This window comes from Pyrgilauda ruficollis, unplaced genomic scaffold (genome assembly GCF_017590135.1).
Source record: "Pyrgilauda ruficollis isolate IOZ18807 unplaced genomic scaffold, ASM1759013v1 scaffold62, whole genome shotgun sequence".
Classification (NCBI taxonomy): domain Eukaryota; kingdom Metazoa; phylum Chordata; class Aves; order Passeriformes; family Passeridae; genus Pyrgilauda; species Pyrgilauda ruficollis.
Genome location: NW_024527933.1, coordinates 1,205,663 through 1,223,293, shown reverse-complemented (window position 1 = coordinate 1,223,293; position 17,631 = coordinate 1,205,663). Strand labels below are relative to the sequence as shown.

The 17,631-nt window shown below is 56.8% G+C and overlaps 1 protein-coding gene across 2 annotated transcripts in view; it reads right to left on the bottom strand.

Annotated features, from left to right (window-relative positions):
* Positions 1 to 16,053, bottom strand: part of NOTCH1 (notch receptor 1) — a 41,943-nt gene extending 25,890 nt beyond the window's left edge. For both annotated transcript variants that reach the window (XM_041483901.1, XM_041483902.1), the window contains exons 1-2: positions 15,832 to 16,053; positions 14,029 to 14,110 (exon numbers count right to left, since the gene is read on the bottom strand). In XM_041483901.1, the coding sequence (XP_041339835.1) occupies positions 14,029 to 14,110; positions 15,832 to 15,889 (140 nt within the window). In that variant the 5' untranslated portion in view covers positions 15,890 to 16,053. The remainder of the gene's footprint in view (positions 1 to 14,028; positions 14,111 to 15,831) is intronic.
* Between the last annotated feature and the right edge of the window lie 1,578 nt (positions 16,054 to 17,631).

Here is a 17,631-nt window from a genome sequence, read left to right as displayed (position 1 = left end):
GGAAGGCTCTCTGGAATTGGGGTTCCTGCGCTGTGAGGTCGGGGAGAGGGGCACACAGCTCAGCGCCCTCCCACCGAATTAATTTTCGGACTGATTGAGATTCCAGCGCAGGCAAGTGGGGGTTTGAACACATGGATGGGAAACCAAAGTAAATCCCAGCCTGAATCTGGGCGTGGTTATTAGCCAGGAGGTTAATTAGTGATGGGAAGAAGAAGCCTGAGGGACAGGGAAGGCCCTGCCTGAAGGCACAGGGTGGGCTGGGGTCAGCGGCAGTGCCCGGGCTGGGGGCTGCCTCACACCTGGCTGGGCTGCTCAGGGGCTTTCCAGGCTTGTGCTTCAGGAAACCCCTCACGTTTCATGGAGTTCATAGATTATTTTAAAATTGATTTCTATTTGTTTGTGTTAAGAGCTGATTTATGGCCACAGTCAGCTCCAGAAGGGAGGAGAGTGCAGCAGATGGCAGGGAAGAGTTCAGCCTGGAAGGGCTGAGACGGGCACAGGTGGCCCATCAAGTCCAGAGTACACTCATGCTCCATATTTCTCCTCCCAAAAGGGGCATTCCCAGCAAATCTTCAGGAAAAAAGCACCACAGCACAGGCACCCTTCCAATCCAGCAGCCACAGCTCTAAGCCAGGGAGGAGTTTCTGTCATTCCACGTGGGGCTGTGCAGCACAGACCCTCTGTAGGTGCCCAGCAGCTCCCCACCTGCACACACAGCTCCCAGCACGGGGAACCTCCCAAATCCTTCCATGGTTTCTAAGTCATCTTGGTTTCCTTGTGCCCAGGACATCCTCCTCCCTCACACCTGGTGGATTCCACACCGCTCCTGCATCTTCTGTAGATGCTCCAGCAGAGAACGGGGCTGTTCCTGCCCTCTCTGCAACAGCAGGTCTGGGACAAGCAGGGGAGAGCACATTCCCAGCTGTGGATGAAGCCACAGGATGAATTTCACTGTTCCCTCCCCTCACAGTCCCAGAGCTCACCCACAGACAGAGACTGGAGCTGCATTTCAAAGCCCAGCGACCTCAGCAGATTCAGAGTCCTGGCTGCAGAGGAAAGCCTGGAGACAAGTCTCGCATGCAAAGCAAGAGATCAAAAACCAGGTGAAGAACCAGGGCAACCCAAGTTGTAGTTATTTTTCCACTTTTCCAGGTCTGGAAAGGCTGGATTCAGCAGAGCTAAGTTCAACTCCCAGCTTTGCTACAACCTCACCTATTTCTCCAGGGACTAAAAACCTCTCCTAAAGCTCAGCCCAGGGAGCTGAGCTTTATTTTCTTTAAAAAAACATGAGGTGGTGTCAGGGATTCCAGGTGAGCAGACGTGGAGGATGCGACATCCCCGCAGGCTCAGCCAGGTGAAGATCACCCTGTGGTTTTTCCTTTGGCATTTCCCAAGCCAGGGCTACCCAAACCAAACCCCAAGCAGCTCATGGAAATTAGCATAGGAGACATTAAAGCTCGGCTTTAATTACAGATATACGTGTTGGCAGAGGACAGGGCGGGTGCTGCAGGATCAAAACAGCTCAGGAGGGCCATTAGAAAGCAGCTTTGAGGCAGTGAAATGTGGCCAAGCTGCCTGGGGTCCTGAGGAGCCTCTGTGAAAGCCTCAGCTAGGCCAGTGTGGTCACAGTCCCAGCTCCAGGAATGACGAGCACCCAGTTCCCAAACCAGGCAGGAATGGCTAAAAATACCCCTGTGTCTCCCTCACTGTTTCCATTGACTCATTAACGTGCTGAGGAGGCATCAAGTGCTCCATTTTAGCCACTGATGGAAGGTGACAGCATCCCCATCCCCATCCCAGTGATGGCCAAGCCCTGCTCCAACACACAATTCTCCCTCTCCCAGCACCACTGCAGCAGGAAATCTCCCAACTCTACACTTCTGGGGTGTGTTCCACCACGGGAGCAGGCAGGACAGGGGACAGCAGCCAGTCCCACCCCTGTGGATGAGGGTGCTCCTTGCAGGGGTGAACACTCTGATTTACACCCCCCGGGTGTCTGGGGCTGCCGGCCATCCCAGTGGCTTTTTTTTTTTGTTTCTGGGGGTCAGGCAGAGGCTGGGAGCTGGATTCCCACAGCACCAGGCTGGGATGTGTCTTGCCCCTCGGAATGAGCATCCAAGTGCAAACTGTGGTGAGGGGGGACACGATTAATAATGCACCGAGCTGCCGGCCATAAATCTGCATGATTCATGGCCAGTGTGAAGGGTGATGGAGAAGGCCTTGTCCAAGGTCAGACAGCAGTCCCTGGGGACAGCCTGGGAACAGCAACAGCAGCCCTGAATTCCCACTCTGCTCCCAGCACCAAGCCTGGGCCAAATCTGGATCTGCTCAGCACGGGCACGTGCATTTGTTGTGTCTGCTGCACATCCTTGAGGAGTTACAACCAGAGGCTCAACGCTGCAGCTATTCCAGCAGGGTTCCAGGAGAGCTCAGATCAGAAAATCAACAGCATGAATGAGCTGCAGGAGTATCAGAGCCAGCTGCTGGCACAGCTCTGCTCCACAGCTCTGCTCGCTGCGCTGCCACAGCTTCCAGCCCCTCTGGCAGAGGTGGCAGAGCTGGGGTGCCCACCTCAGCCCCCCAGCCTGTGGTTTGTGCTCTGGGTGCTCCCTGTGTGTGGCTCTGGTGCTGCCAGCCCTTTGTTGGCTCTGTCCCCGCTCGTGGTGCTCAAGGCTTTTCCTCCAAGCCACCAGCAACAGGTTTTGTCCCTCCGCAGCAATGCGGGCACTGAAAGCATCCCGAGGCAGATGTTTCTGTGACCTCTGACCCAAGACTAATGTTTTCCTCTCTGCACTAAGCTGCCATCTGCCACGGCCGGCACAGATGACACCCAGGCGTTCCCGCATGGCAGCACGGGGGCTTTGTTCAGATTCAGGATGCACAGCCCAGGGCCAGGGTGTGTTCAGGGCTGCGGGCTGCACGGGGGATGTCCTGGATGTGGCATCACCCCCCAGCTCACACCACCCGCTGCCCTCCTGCCTGGCCACAGCGTGTCCTCCCAAGGGATGCTGAGACCGTGGCAGGGCTGGAGGTAAAACTCACTCTGGGCTTAAAATGTACAAAAAAACCCCAACAAGCAAAGTGGAAACCGGGTGTAAACTGGAGCACATGCACGGGCTGTCCCCATGCCCATCCTTTGGAGGGGGAGGTTCAAGGGACAGCCCCACACTGCAGGAGGGGACAGGGGGCTGGTGGGGAGCCCCAGCCTGGCCCCTGGCCCCACATCCAGGCTGCCTCTTATCTGCTCTGCTATCACCTAACCTCTTCCTCACCCTCAGCTGCTGGAAGCATAAACGGCCGTGGTTGTTTTCCCCAAGGTACGAGCAGCGTGGGAAAGCTGAGCAGGGCAGGCTCAGCTCTTTACTCGAGCACCATTTTGGGGGCACTTGAGACTAATGGGACCAGGACACTCCCTGGTGCTGGGTGTAGGGTCTCCCAGCATGGGGAGAGGCCCCCACCCCGACAGGCTGGGCTGGGGGATGCCACTCTCTGCTCCGTGGTACCTGTGGCTCAGAACAGCCACCTCAGATGAGCCCCAGAGTCTCAGGCAGAGCCACCCCAGCACAGAGAAGGTTCAGAAGCACAATTGTGACCTTGAGTGGTGCAGAGGGTCCCCCCTTGGGATCTCCACCCCCCCAGAGCCCTGTGCAGCAGCAGATGTGCTGTGTGACCCGTGGGTGGCTGTGCCAGCGTGGTCGGGACCCCATGGAGCGAAGCAAGTGGCCGAACGTGAGCAGGACACTCAGATTTCACATGTTTGCTGGCAACAGCTGAGGGAAGGAGAACCAACCCGCAGGAGAGCCTCCCTTAGCTGCAGAACAGCCTAGAGGCAGTGCAGGCTGCTCCCAGGTGCAGAGCAGTGACACAGCCCTGCACCTCTGGGGGTAACCGTCACCCCCGGGCTGACAATGGGAACCACAGCCTCCTGCCCCACAGCTTCCCCTGCACCCCAGCCCCTGGGCTGACAATGGGAACCACAGCCTCCTGCCCCACAGCTTCCCCTGCACCCCAGCCCCTGGGCTGACAATGGGAACCACAGCCTCCTGCCCCACAGCTTCCCCTGCACCCCAGCCCCTGGGCTGACAATGGGAACCACAGCCTCCTGCCCCACAGCTTCCCCTGCACCCCAGCAGCTGCACAGCCCAGGCAGCAGGGAGCTTGCTTTCCAGCAGGCTGCCACGCACAAGAGTCACCTTTCCAGTTGTGCCAGTGGCTCCCTGCCTGGCACAGCCTGGCAGTGACACCCCAGCTTTCTCCTGAAGTTACACCCTTTCCCGTAAGACACGTTTGCTCACTGCCAGCCCAGGGAGCTCTGAGCTCCCCTGGCTCCAATCTGACCAGAGGAAAGGCCAGTGCTTGGGGATATGTCTCCCTGAGAGAAGAAACCTGCTTCTTACTCCAGCTTATTCCGTTCATTCTTGTTCCACTGCCTCCCCAGGAATCCCTCCCGTGATGCATGGAGCAGCAGGTGCATACTGTGGTCTCCAGGATGGTTTCCTGCCTTGGAAACATCCTGCTGACACTGGAGCACACTCTGGAGCCAGGGGAAGGCAGGGAGGTCTGGAAAACAATCCTGCTGGGGAATCAGAGCTCAGGACCCTGCTCTCTGCCCCAACCTCGCCTGGCATCACCAGGAGCACACAGAAGGAAACGGGTGCAGGGGGATGAGGAATACTTTTGGGTGCTGCCCTGACCTCCCTGGAACACATGGGGCTGTGGATGCTCCCTGTTCCTTGGCAGCCAGGGGTTGGGGGGCTGCTTGAGCCCCCTCTGGCTCCACACCTCACCTGCAGCTTGGCTCGGTGGTTCCTGGCACGTGTGGCTGTTAACAAACCAAAGGCTTCACCACAGCTGCCAGGAGAGCCAAGGCACGAAGGCAGAGCTGCCCTCACCCATGTGGGGCACCCCGACTGGCTGATGCACCCTAAAGCTGCCCCGGCGCCAGCACAGCCCCACAGAAACCTCCAGCAGCCACCACGGAGCTCCCAGAACCAAAACCCAAAACTCAAGACCTAAGTGGTGGTTTTTTAAGAAGTCTCATCCAGGTCCTGCTTTATTAAACACTCTGGGACACCAGCCTGGGAAAAAAGCAGAGTTTCACACAGGGAGGTGGTTGGCAAAGCAGCAGGTTACTCCAAGTGACATCAGGTTAATAAAGCAAGAGCAGATCTCCATTCTTGTTTAATTAAAAAAGCAAACTGCAATCCCAAGTCTTTGATGTGTTTTTTTTTTTCTCTCTCTTGTTCCATTTCATTTTTGACCTAGCCCAAGTCATCTAATTGAGATTTTAAGATCCAGACTTTCATCTGGAGAGAAACTAAAGGAATTCCCAAAGCTGGGTATACTCGTGGACAGGAGTGGGGAAAAAACAATGCTAGAGCCCTGTTCCTCCTACTAAGGAAAAAAAAAATGGCTTTGTTTCTTAAGCAGACATTAGTCAGGACAGTTTGGGAATCAAAGTTCCCATTGTAATGAAAAACAATATAATCCCATTACTAAGCAGAGTGGCCAGGCTATTCACGGGTGGTAACTGGCTACCTGGGAAGGAGCTGCCTTTCAATGGAGCTTCATTCACAACAAACATGAAAGATGTCGAAGGAAGAGCCCAAGACAAAACTCTGCCTCATTCCCACCCTCAACAATGGCTGCTATGAAATATTTGTTTTCCCCAGTCGATGTTTTTTATATCCTCTGCCGGTGTGAAGCTGCACAGCCCCATTGTTTGTGGGAGCACGGCTCACTCTGCTCACCCTGGCCCCTGCTCCTTCTCTTGCAGGAGCCCATTTATGGGGTGACCACGAAGGATGTGCTTCCAGCAGAGGGTCCCCAGGGAACACAGCCTGGGCTGGGGCTGGCACATGGTCCCATCACCCACCTGTGTCACTTTTGTAGGGCAGGTCCCCCAGTGAGCACCCACAGTGCCCATCAGACACTGGAACAGCACCCGGCCCCTGTGGCATCTCAGAACACCCCCTGCAAGTACTCCCTGCTTTTGCCCTCTAAAAATCTTTTCTTCTTTAAGCCAGCAGAAGAAAAAGCCAGAATCTGGGGGAGATGAGGAATTTCTACCTCCCAGGCTGCCTGCCAGCCCAGCACTGCCTGAGGTCACTCTTCCCTCACCACCTCTTTTGGGGTAACTGCTGGATTTCCCCACTCTGGACCCAGCACTTGCTGCCCATGCAGGTTGAATTCACTCTGCTGTGCTCTCAGAGCTCTGCCACACACACAGCCCCAGTGTCACCACCTCACTAAGTGATGATGGACTCCCTCTTTTTTCCCCTTTCCCCCTCAAACCGAATTTTGGCTAAACACCACGCTGCCCCAGAGCCAAATATGGAAAACTCCCACTCGTGACCCCACCATCCCACTCGTCTGATCCTGAACTTCAAACCTACGATTAGGATCTGAACAGCCACCAAAAGTTTAAACAAGCTAAATTTAGCCCTGATATTTATAAACAAGGAGGAGAGGGGGGTTTTGCAGAGCACACGGGTGCCCCGTGGCACAAAGCCAACCGAAAGCCAAAGAAATTCCTGCTGGGGATGTTTCAGCGGGATGGGGAGTGGGCAGAGGTGGCAATAGCCAGGCAGGGATGGATCCAGCTCCCCTCAACCTCACAGCCATGGAACTGCTGCTCTCCCTTTGCAAGCAAAACTCCCAAAAATAGATATTAGCAACAAAACTCTCGCCCACTTGGAAACCATGTGCTTAAGGCCCCGAGAGCAGACGGGGTGTCACTCCTGGGATCTGTATCCCGGGATTTCTGCTGCTGCCGAGTTTAACCAAGGAAACGGCGAGAGAGGGAGGGAAGCCTCTGCCTCCGACACCTTTTGCCGGCAGAAATCCCTGTGTCAACATGACGCCCTCGCCGAGGGAGCAGGGACAATGGTGGCGGCTCTGCCCTCCGGCCGCAGCCCGCATTCCTGCCCCCCTCCCCTGGAAACCCCCCTTTTGTGGGGAGCAGCAGGCCCTGTGAAAGGGCCGTCTGTCGCCCTGCCTTTTGACTTGGAGGTCTGTGTCTAACATTTTAATAGGGGCTGGGGGCCGGGGACAGCCCCCCCTCCCTGCTGCTCCCCCGTGGGGTCACTCTCCCAGCCCGCCCCAAAGCATCCCAGGACAGGCACATTCCTCCACCTGCTCCAGAGGAGCCAGCCCATGGGTTAACCAGCCAGGAGTGCCTTTGGGAGGGTCTCATCCTGTTCCCCCCAAGAAGGGATGCTCCAGCAGGGTGGGAGTGCTAAGGACATGCTCTCCTCCATGGCTGCTCGCTGACAACAGAAAATTCCTTGAAATAAACCACGGGACACTCACAAATGCTCCATCCCCAAGCAGTGATGCCAGCAGGGCCCTTGAGGTCCCCATCACCCCACTGACAAAGTCAAAAGCCACAGTGCCAAGGGCTCCTTGCCATGCTCCTCTTGGGGACAGGAGTGACAGGCGCAGGGAGCATCACATCACACCACAGAGGATGAGGAGGATGCCAAACTCCAGCCTGACAACAGATCATGCACAGCCCAGAGGGGAGAAGCAAAGCTGGCACTGCCACTCTCAGCCATGGTGACTTTAAATCAAGCCCAAAGCCACAGGTTCCCCACCCCTGGGTGCCCCTGTGGCACCCAGCCCTCCCAGCCCACCACCGCTGGCCACTTGCCTGCAGGGTGCCCCTTCTATTAAATAAGGGCAACGTTATAGCATCATTAAAACTTAATAAATCCATTTCCCATATAAATACCATTAAATCCAGGTTTTGGGGAAGGGAATTAGGGTGAAAACTTGTTAAAAGAAAATTACTTCGGCGCAAATAAATTTTTGCAACTTGACTGAGCATGAAAGTTTCCCATTAAAATGCGACTCGGCTCCCTTTGCTGGAAATGTGCAAGAGCCTAATAACCATGGCCTAAACATTAACTGTTTAACTGGCTTTTCCAATATTAACTCCAGGCTGCCACGGGGGGAAGGGGAGGACGTGATGGGTGAGAGCTTAAAGCAGACATTAATTACTGCTGTGTGAGGGAGGCACACCCTGAGCTCACCAGCATCCTGCTCCCATGGCACACACTGGGATTTTGGGTTTGTTCTGTGCAGGGCCAAGAGTTGGACTCAATGATCCTTGTGGGGCCTTTCCAGCTCAGGGTGTTCTGGGATTCCCAACAGAACTGATTTTGGGTATGGCTGGCTTTAAACACAGCACAAATTCTGCTGTATGTGGTAGGCATGAGTTGGACTCAGTGATCATGGTAGGTTCCTTCCAACAGAAAATAATCTTTTTGGGGGCAGAGCTCCCCATACAGCCCAGCCAAACATCTCTCCCCCATTCCAAACACCTCAGAGAGGTTTTATTCATGCATCTCTCACACCCAGCACTGCATTTACCAGTGGGAACCTCCAGCTGTGGTTGCCCTTGGATCCCTGGAAGTGTCCCAGGCCAGGCTGGACAGGGTTTGGAGCAGCCTGGGTTAGTGGAAGGTGTCCCTGACCGTGGTAGGGGGTGGAACGAGACCTTTAAGGTCCTTTCCAACCCCAACTATTCCACAATTCCATTATCACCCTATCAACCACCAGCAAATTGTTGAGATATGTGGAAACCCCAACCACAGACCTGCCCGTGGGGGACCTGCCAGCACGAGGAGGTGACAGGAGAGGACCTGACCCACCAGATGTGCACAAGAGGAAGGCAGAGTCCAGATGTGGGTGTCCAGGCACCATCACACCTGGCCAGATGCTCAGCTGGAAGCAGCACTGAGCTGCTCTACCAGCACAACCCAGGTGTTAAACCCCGGGGAGTTCCCAGCTGGGCATCTCTAACTGTCCTGGGGAGCTGCCATGGTCTGGTGTCACTGGCACCAGCAGGTGCTGCAAAGACTTCCCAACATCACACACAGGAGCTCTGCTATGCAGTCCAGTCAGCAGGGCCCGACCCTCACAGCTCTCTGCTCCTGGGTGCCTCCACACTCATAGAGACCCGAGAAATCAAAAATCCAGCATTTTCCCTTGACCCCAGAGCAGCATTTCCGTCCTTATTCCCGAACTCTGGCTGCAGCAAACCCGGGCTCCTGAGGGCACCCTGCAGCAAGGCAGCATCAGGGTCTGATGGGATTTGGGCACAGCTGCTGGGATGGGGGGATAGCACCACCCTTCAGGCATGGGGCTCAGCACCCTGTGCCAGGGGCATGCAATGAGATGAAAACACCATTTGGGAAGAAACCGGAATCAGCCCAAACCATCACTTCCTCAGACTGCTGGTGTTTCTAACTCTGAACACAAAGCAGAGCTGCAGGGTAGCCCAGCTTGGGGAGTGGTGAGTGAGCAGCCCAAGTGCCCCTTGGTGCTGCCCCATCCCAGGCAGGTCCTCAAGGATGCCTGCACACAGCCCTGAGTGCAGCAGGGGACCCTGAGTACTTTCTTGGCCACTGGGAAGAAGGCAGGACTCAACCAAGACCCCACAGCAGGTCTGCTTTCTCAGGGGGGTTTAAGTTATACCTCAGAGGCTCTTCCACTCTGCAGCCCCAACACATGGTGCAAAACCTTCACCTGGCAGCACGTTAACCACAGAGAAGTCTCCATCCAGATCCAGAGCTCACCAGCTCTCCCTGAGTGCACCCTGGGGCTACTCCCTCGTTAAACACGCTGATGCTCTATAAAATTCACATTCCACTCATGTACACACGCTGCCACCACTTGGGACACCAACCAACACGAGCAAAACGAGGGTCACCACACCTCCAGGCTTGGAAAAAGCAGGTTAATTTCCAAACAATGTTATTTTAAAACTTGCTAACTGCCTCCTGATTATGTTGTCCGAGCCCTTAATTGGTGAATAGCCTGGTCTAGCAGTGACTTATACGTGTCACCCTCATGCTACATACAATAAACCATAATAGCCTGGGAGGTGAGGCCAGGTGTGAGGTATCATCTGGAACAAATGGACGTGTTGTGGCTGCCAGCAGGAAGGAAGACAGCGAGTCAGGTGTTGAGATGGAAGAGATTTTGGTGGAATAAAACATACCCCACACCACGGAGTGAGTGACCTCCAGCCCCAGGGAGCAGAGCCCCGTGCACTGCTCACACCACGAGACCATGGAAATTGAAGATGTCCCTGCTCGCTGCAGATGACCTTTAAAGGTCCTTTCTGACCCAAACCATTCTGTGAGCACACAGCTTCGAGTGCCTGGTGGGGGACAGCCCCACTCATGCGAGGTGGTGAACACCACTGTGAGCTCCTGATCCCCTCTGCATCACCCCATCTCTCCTGCTCACCTCTGTGCTGTGGCACCTGCTGAGAGATCTCCCCTCAAACACATCCCACGCCCGTCACACAGGACAACCCTCTGGCCACCACAGGCATCCAAGCCACGAGAAAAACCAAGCAAAAAAACCTCAGCCCAAGCAATAAAATCGCAAGGACACAGAGCAGAAGTGAGTGGGACCACCTGAGACAACTGATAACCATTGAGACACCTTGCAGAGAGCAGAGACACAAAGAGATTCTCTTAGACAAGAGCTAACACCCCCACTGCTGTCCCAATGACCTCAGCAGCTGGGCTTCAGTTTCTATTCCACTGGAATCCGCAACAGGTGACACTTTGGTATTTTTAATCTCCCCTCTTACCCATTTCCACCTTGTTCTTTCCGAGAATGAGATCAGACTCGAAAGAGCCAACAAGAGTTCTCAACATGGCTGAATCACTGCTCGTCTACTTCTTTAAGAGCTTCCTCTGGTTGATTGTTCAACACTCCACCCTCTTCCTCTCCAGCACCGAGACTGCATTTTTTCTTTGTTATTATTTCATGGAAATAACGTTGGGTTTAAAGCACATGAGAAAAACCAAACCAGAAGGAAACTTCCGCCCTTTACAATGAGATAACAATGACTGAGCAGTTGAATAACTTGAAGGGCACAGAAGCTCGCGGGGCTCACATCACTCCTCTGCCTTCCTGGTTGTCTCCTGAAAGAGTTTTGAGCTAAAATAATCACCTCTTCCCGCTACGGTCCCCTTCAGAATGTTTCTTCCCATGTTTCTGGCCCGCTGCCCATGGAAGCTGGTGGTGGCAACGGGCACCAGCTCAGGAGCCACTGCCCTGGCTGAACGACAACGCTGTGCTGATTCATAAACAGAGGAAGTACTTTAGCAAACCGACTTTTCCCCCTTTTCAGCACAAGCCCAGTGATTAATTTAACTTATTCTTTCCCTCCACCATCTCTTCTGCTTCTCTGAGCAAGAGGAGAACCCAGGCACAGCTCCTCTGGCTTTAATGGTGAGAGACTGGTGGGGCAGGGCTGGAAGCTCAGCCCTCTTTCAATGCCATCTGCTTTTAACTAGCGGAGCAAGGGAGGTCCTGGGAATAAATGTCACATGGCACAGGGAGCTAAAATCAGCCCGGCTCATTTGCAGGGATGCCAGTCAAAACCAGGGTTATCCAACAGTCTAATTAGGAGCTATCACTAGAAGTCAAAAACGACCTCTTGGAAAAACCTTCTCATTTAGTCTGGGAAAATGCCTTAGTCCAAGGCAAGGGCCTTTTCTGGAATGTCACAGCTCCCAGCAGCACGGAACCTCCCACCAAGCCCTGCAGCAGCCACCAACTCCAGCCTGGACCTTTTAAAGCTCCAGCTCTGGGACAAAAACACCCAGAGCCTTCAGCTGGGGTCTGTGCAAGACCCACAAAACTGCTGCTGCTCTGCCTGTGCTGAAAGACCCCGATTACCCTGCCAAGATGGAAAGCAGCTCCAAAGGAGCCTAATTAGGGTGCTTCTGTCTCAAGCCCTCCAATCCAATGCTTGGTCCCTCCATTCAATTAAAGCCCTGCGTGCCCTGCACTGCCTGGCAAAGGGACAAGCAAGATAAGGCACCTGGAGCTTTACAAACTATCCTTGTAAAATAATAAAAAGCAGAGAAAGCTCCTGGTCTTGCACTGGCGGTTTCCCTTCCGTAGCAGGGCTGATAACCTGGGCTTGGAGTTATCAGAGTTGGCTCCACGTAACCCAACGAGCTCTGTCCCGCCACAAACGCCAGGACACTCGTCCTCTGGAGCAGCATCCCCCTCGTACACTATTTATTTCACTCCACTTTCTAATTGGATTTGTGGGGGCAGCACAAAGGGGCTTTATGGCCAAACTTTGTTAAGTGCCAGGCCGAGCAGAGATGTGGCCAGCAGCCAAAATGGTGCATTTCACGCAGGCGCCAAAGGGCAGTGCCAAGCTTTTCTGTGTCTGGTATCTTGTGCTCTTGGCTCTGCTTTGTTTAAGAAGCTTGGAAGCAAAGCTCCTCGTCAAGAGATATTCAAACAAAGTGAAAAACCAGGATTTTGCGAGTCGCTATCAGGTAACTTGGGAAGTTGCACCTCCTTCAGTCTGGCTGTAACTCCAGTATCTGCCCCCATCGCCCTGCACGGGACAAGAGCTTTAACACACCCAGAGCACGCACCTTGTGCTCCTGCAAAAATAACTCACACCCGCTCACAAGGCATCCGCAGCCAAGAGAGAAGTGGTTATTCACAGCCAGCAACCAAGAACTTCTTTAAAGTTAACTTTTTCTCTCAAAAAAAAAAAACCAACCCACCCCGAGCCTACTTTGGAGGCTTCTCCAAATAGAGCTCGCACACATCAGATCTAATTAGATTCCATCACCATCTGCACATGAAATGTAAATCAGGAGTTGCAGAGACTTAAGAAAAAAAGGAAAGAATGACCACAAGGAAAAGGAGGGGTGTAAGGTTGGGGAGGGGGTGGAGGGTTGGGCATTCTGGGAAGCCATACATGATTAGTCACACAGCATTAATCTGCCTCCCTTAACAATAGCTGCCGAATTTCGACCGAATCCCAGCTGTCGCTCTTTGAATGAAAGAAAACAAGATTTAGAGCGTCAAGCGTTGGTAAGGGCTTCTGTGCAAAAAAAAGTGGCGTGCATTCATTAGTGCCTCACAAAGGGACCCAGCCTTTGTCCATTAAATTGCTCATGTGCCTGATTGATTTGCTGATTTATTTGCACCAAAGGGATGGGGGGCTCAGCTTGGAGAAGGGGCGGGAGGTGCCCGGCTACTGGGCAGAGTAACGGCACCCAGGCGGATTTGCAAAAAAGCAACACACATTGTCAAGGGAAACTGCCATTCAACAGGTTGGGATTGGAAATGCCTTCAGGTTCCTCCGCCGAGGACTTCCTATTTGGAAATTTGGGGTGGGTGGGAACGTCTCCCCGCCTGCTCGCAGCTCAGGCCATGTTCAACAGGCAGAGGGGAAATCTGGCCGGAAAACAGAGCCTTGCCCATTCACATTTCTTTTATGGAATAGTTTTAAAAAGGGAGCTGGAGTCTTATTCATTTCTCTTGGTTATTGTTCCCTGGGAGCCTGGAGTGAATCGGCCATCGCTGCGGTGGGTCGGTTGGTCCTTCAAAGAGTCCCAACGCTTTACACATCCGTTCCCCCACAATCAGCTTGGAGAAAGACCCAGTCTGGGTGCCAGGTCCCACCAGGAACGCCAGGCTAGACCACAGCTTGGCACCAGCACTGGCAGAGCTGCAGGAGGAGGTGCCCTGCTCCCCTGGCAGTGCCTCATCAGCCCACGGACACCACTGGGGCAGCTCCAGCAGCCAGAGCCATGCCATGGAACCTCTCCTGAGTGTTTACTGGAGATGTACCGGTCACCCTGGTGTGCAAGGGACTGAAAGGCAATGCTTCGGGGCCAGGAGGGAGTAGCTGGAAAACAGACAGACAGACAGCCTCCCTCCCCGCCCGACGGTCCAAGGAGCGCCGCAGGCTGGCCCTACCTCCTGCTCCATCAGCAGGGCAGTCTGCATAGGCTAACACCAGCAAAACATGGCCCTTTGCCCATGTTTTTCCACCCAGCCAGGAACAAAGCCCCAATCCTGCCAAACTCGCGGTGACTCCTACACAAGCAGGTTATTCTTGCCACTCAAGGAAAGAAAACGCATCTTGCCCTATTAAATCCAGAGCCTTCAAAGCAAAGTCAACATGCATGTCAATAACTTTGGTCGGGGGAGATGAAAATCCTCTGGCTGTTCCATACTTACTGGCACACCTCCGTCCCGTTGGGAAAAGTTTCACACTTGCCCCCGTTGAGGCAGGATTCGGCAAGCTGCGAGCACCGTAAACCTGCAAACAGAGGGACAGCATTAGCCACAGCTCAGGGCCCTGGTGGCAGCAGGGGGGCTGCATCCCCTGGTGTCACCTGGGCTGGGGACAGGCTCACTGAGACCCCCAGACCCCCTGTGCCTGCACAGCCTGGTGTGGTCCAGCACCTGGCAGCCCTCACCCGCAGGGTGATGGACGGGACAGGGACTGTGTGGCCCCTGCACTGAGAGGCTCACCTAAAAATAAACCCAGGGTGGGTTTGAGGATAGGCTGTGCCTGCTCCTCCAGCAGGAGGACTGACAGAGAGAAACCCCAGATCAGGCCCTCGACTGACAAATGCCATTTGGGAAAAAACATCCAGCCCGGGGCCCATTAGTTACCACGAGCTCGGTAACGAAATGAGTCTCCCGTCATAACTTGCTATGAGTAAAGGTTTCATTGTCTGGCCCTGAGAGCCAAATTCTGCAGAGTTACCACAGCAACTCGCTGAAAGTACCAGAATCGCTTCCGATTTCCACCCCGGCTCGCTCTTCCCCTTCTCTGCCCGCTCGCTCTTCACGGTAACTGGTTCTGCGACACGCGTGTGCAGCCGGGCCAGTTTCACATTGAGCGACTGCAGCTTCGCACCGCCACCGCCACAACCCAGATCCTGCCCTGGATGGGCTCCGAGCCCACGCAGCCCGGGGTCACCCCGCGGGGGCTCCGTGTTCCACGGCACACGGACTGCGCTGCTGGGGACCGCTCCAGAGGGGTGCTGGGGACCGCTCCAGAGCGGTGCTGGGGACCGCTCCGGCCGGCCACAACTTTCTGCTAACTTCGCCTCCGACGGCTCCCAGCCCTGCTGTGGGAGCAGCACCGCTGCCTTCGCTCCCCAAAATCCTCTCAGGGCTCTCCGGAGGGGGCTACTAGCTGGGTCCCGGGGGAGAAGGGCACTACAGGGTCCCGACCCCCCGGGATGGGCTGCTCCCCACTCCGTCCCGCACCCCCGGCCGCTTTAGGGGCTCTTTTCCCGTGCCTCGACCCGCTGCCCCCGACGGTCGCGCAGCGCTTTGCGGCGAAACCCCCGGACCCGCCCCGGAGGGGGGGGCCCCGGGGGGCCCCGACTTTCAAGAAACAGGAAACCGAGAAAAATTTGCAAAACGGTCAAAAGCTCTCGCAGAACAGCAGCAGGAGCGCGGCCGCCCTGCGCGCCCCTCCGCCGGGCCGAGCCCCGGCTCTCCTGGCTCCCCCGGCACCGAGCTCCGCTCCCCCCGACGGCAGAGTGCGCCGCTCCCCCGGCAGCCCCGGGCACCCAGCTCCGGCTCCCGGTGGCCCCGAGCGCCTCCTTCGGGGCACCGAGCCCCGGCCCCGCCGCGCTCTCCCGCGCCGTCCCGGCCCCGGCTCCCCCGAGCTTCGGCCACCCCCGCGGGGCTCAGCCCCGCTCTCCCAACACGGTTCCGGTCCCGCGTCTCCCGCTGGCAACGAGCTCCGGTTCTCCCGCAAGAGCCGAGCCCAGTCCCGTCGCACCCCGGTTCCCACGAGGACCCCGCGCCCGGAACCCCCCCGAGGGCGCCGCGCTCCGGTCCCGCCGCAGAAGCCGAGTCCCGGTTCCCACGGGAACCTCTCGGCCCGGACCCCCCGACGGCGCCGGGCTCCGGTGCCCGCCGTGCCCCGCTGGGCTCCGGTGCCCGCCGCTCCCGGCCCCGCTCCCGGCAAACTTCCTGCGGGGCGGCCGGTGCGGGGCCCGCGGCGGCGGCCCTCACCTCGCGTCAGGGCGGGCAGCAGGAGCACCAGGAGGCCGGGCGCCAGGAGCCGCTCCATCCCGCTCTGCTCCCGCCGCTCACAGCCGCATAGATCCGCGGGGCCTCGGCCGAGCCGAGCCGAGCCGAGCCGGTGCCTGTGCGGGTCCGCGCCGCCCCGCCGGGAGCCCCAAACACAGCGCGCCCGAGCGCAGCGACTCCGAACGCGGCGCCTCCCGCGGCTGCTCAGCCCCGGCGGGCCGGGCCGGGCGGCGGGGGGCGGGACGGGACGGTGCGGGGCGGGCCGGGCGCCACGGGACGGGAGGGGATGGGACGGGACGGGAGAGACGCTCCTCCCTGCCCAGCCCGGGGGGCCGCCGCTGGGAACCCCCTTCCCGCCAGGGAGGGTCCCCGAGTGGGGCTGCGGGGTCCGTTCAGACTCTACGGGCAGCCCCGGGGTGGCCGCGTCCCTCTGTGCAGCCACCGGACACCCCCGGTGCAGCCCCCCGCGAGCAGACACGGATGCAGCGGGTGCAGCTCCTTCTCTCCGTGCAGCCACCGCTCACCCCCGGTGCAGCCTCCCCCTGCAGTCTCCCAAACTCCGCAGGGCAGCCCCCCATTCCCAGTGCAGCTCCAGCACAGTTCTCACGTGCAACCACTACAGAGCCTCAGCAGAGCTCTGGACACCTCCATACAGCCCCCACAAGCAGCCCCGCATTTCCCCAGTGCAGCTCCGGACACCCCCAGTTCAGCCCCCACCCCAGTATTAACGCAGCCCTCCCCCATGCACACCCTTCATAATCCCAGTGTAGCTCCTCCATGGTCCCAGTGGAGTTCTTGCACAACTTCCCCAGTGCAGCCCCCCAGTTCCTGCACAGCTTCCCCAGTGCAGCCCGCCCAGTTCATGCACAACTTCCCCAGTGCGCAGCCCCCCAGTTCCTGCACAGCCCCCCCAGTTCCTGCACAGTCCCTGGGACCGCAGTAGCCACTGAGTGACCACAGGAGACCCCAGGCCCAGCCCGTCCCATGGTGTGTCCCTGCAAGGACCTGGGGCACACAAACCATGGGACACACGGCAATGGGGTGGCTTTACTGGGGGACCAGGACACGGACTGACCACCCCTGGGTGCTGGGAAGCGCAGTGTGGGGTTCCCCTTCTGACCCCCAGCAGGACTCAGGTGTGCACAGGTACGTGGAGCCGTTTCCCACCCAGCTCCCCCGCAGGTGCTGCAGCTGGGTCGGATGTTGTTTGTTTTGTGCTGTGAACTCATGAACTCCCAGGCAGAGCCTGGCCAGCCCCGTGCACCACATCCACAAATAAACAAACACTCTGGGAGAAGCGGGGAAGCCAAACCCAGGGGCAGCCCCACAACCCCCACACGTGTGCAGGTTCCTATTAGAGCAGTGGTGACAGGGGGTCCCCGTGACCTCATCCCCAGAGCCCCACTCCTGCCCCAGTTGCCACTGGGCCACAATCAAGCCTGGAAAACCAAGCTGGAATGCCCCACCTGAAATCCATCCAGGCCCTGAGCCCAGGACAGGTTGAAGCCCTTAATCCAGTGTTTGTGGATGTCTCCTGCAAGCAGTGGCTGCAGGGGGTGCTCAGGGCTGTACCCACAGAGCACCACTGATGGGAACAGCCCATGTGAGGGTACTTAAAAATGATGTTTCCTCATGAGGTTTTGGCGGCCAGTCCTGTTCAGCGAGGCTGCAGTGCCTGCAAAAGTGGGGAGAAAAAACTCAGTGTGGAGAATTTGGGGTACCAGCTCTTCATGGGATGTGGGTACTCAAATCCCATTGGACCCTTGTGTCTACCTCAAGGTT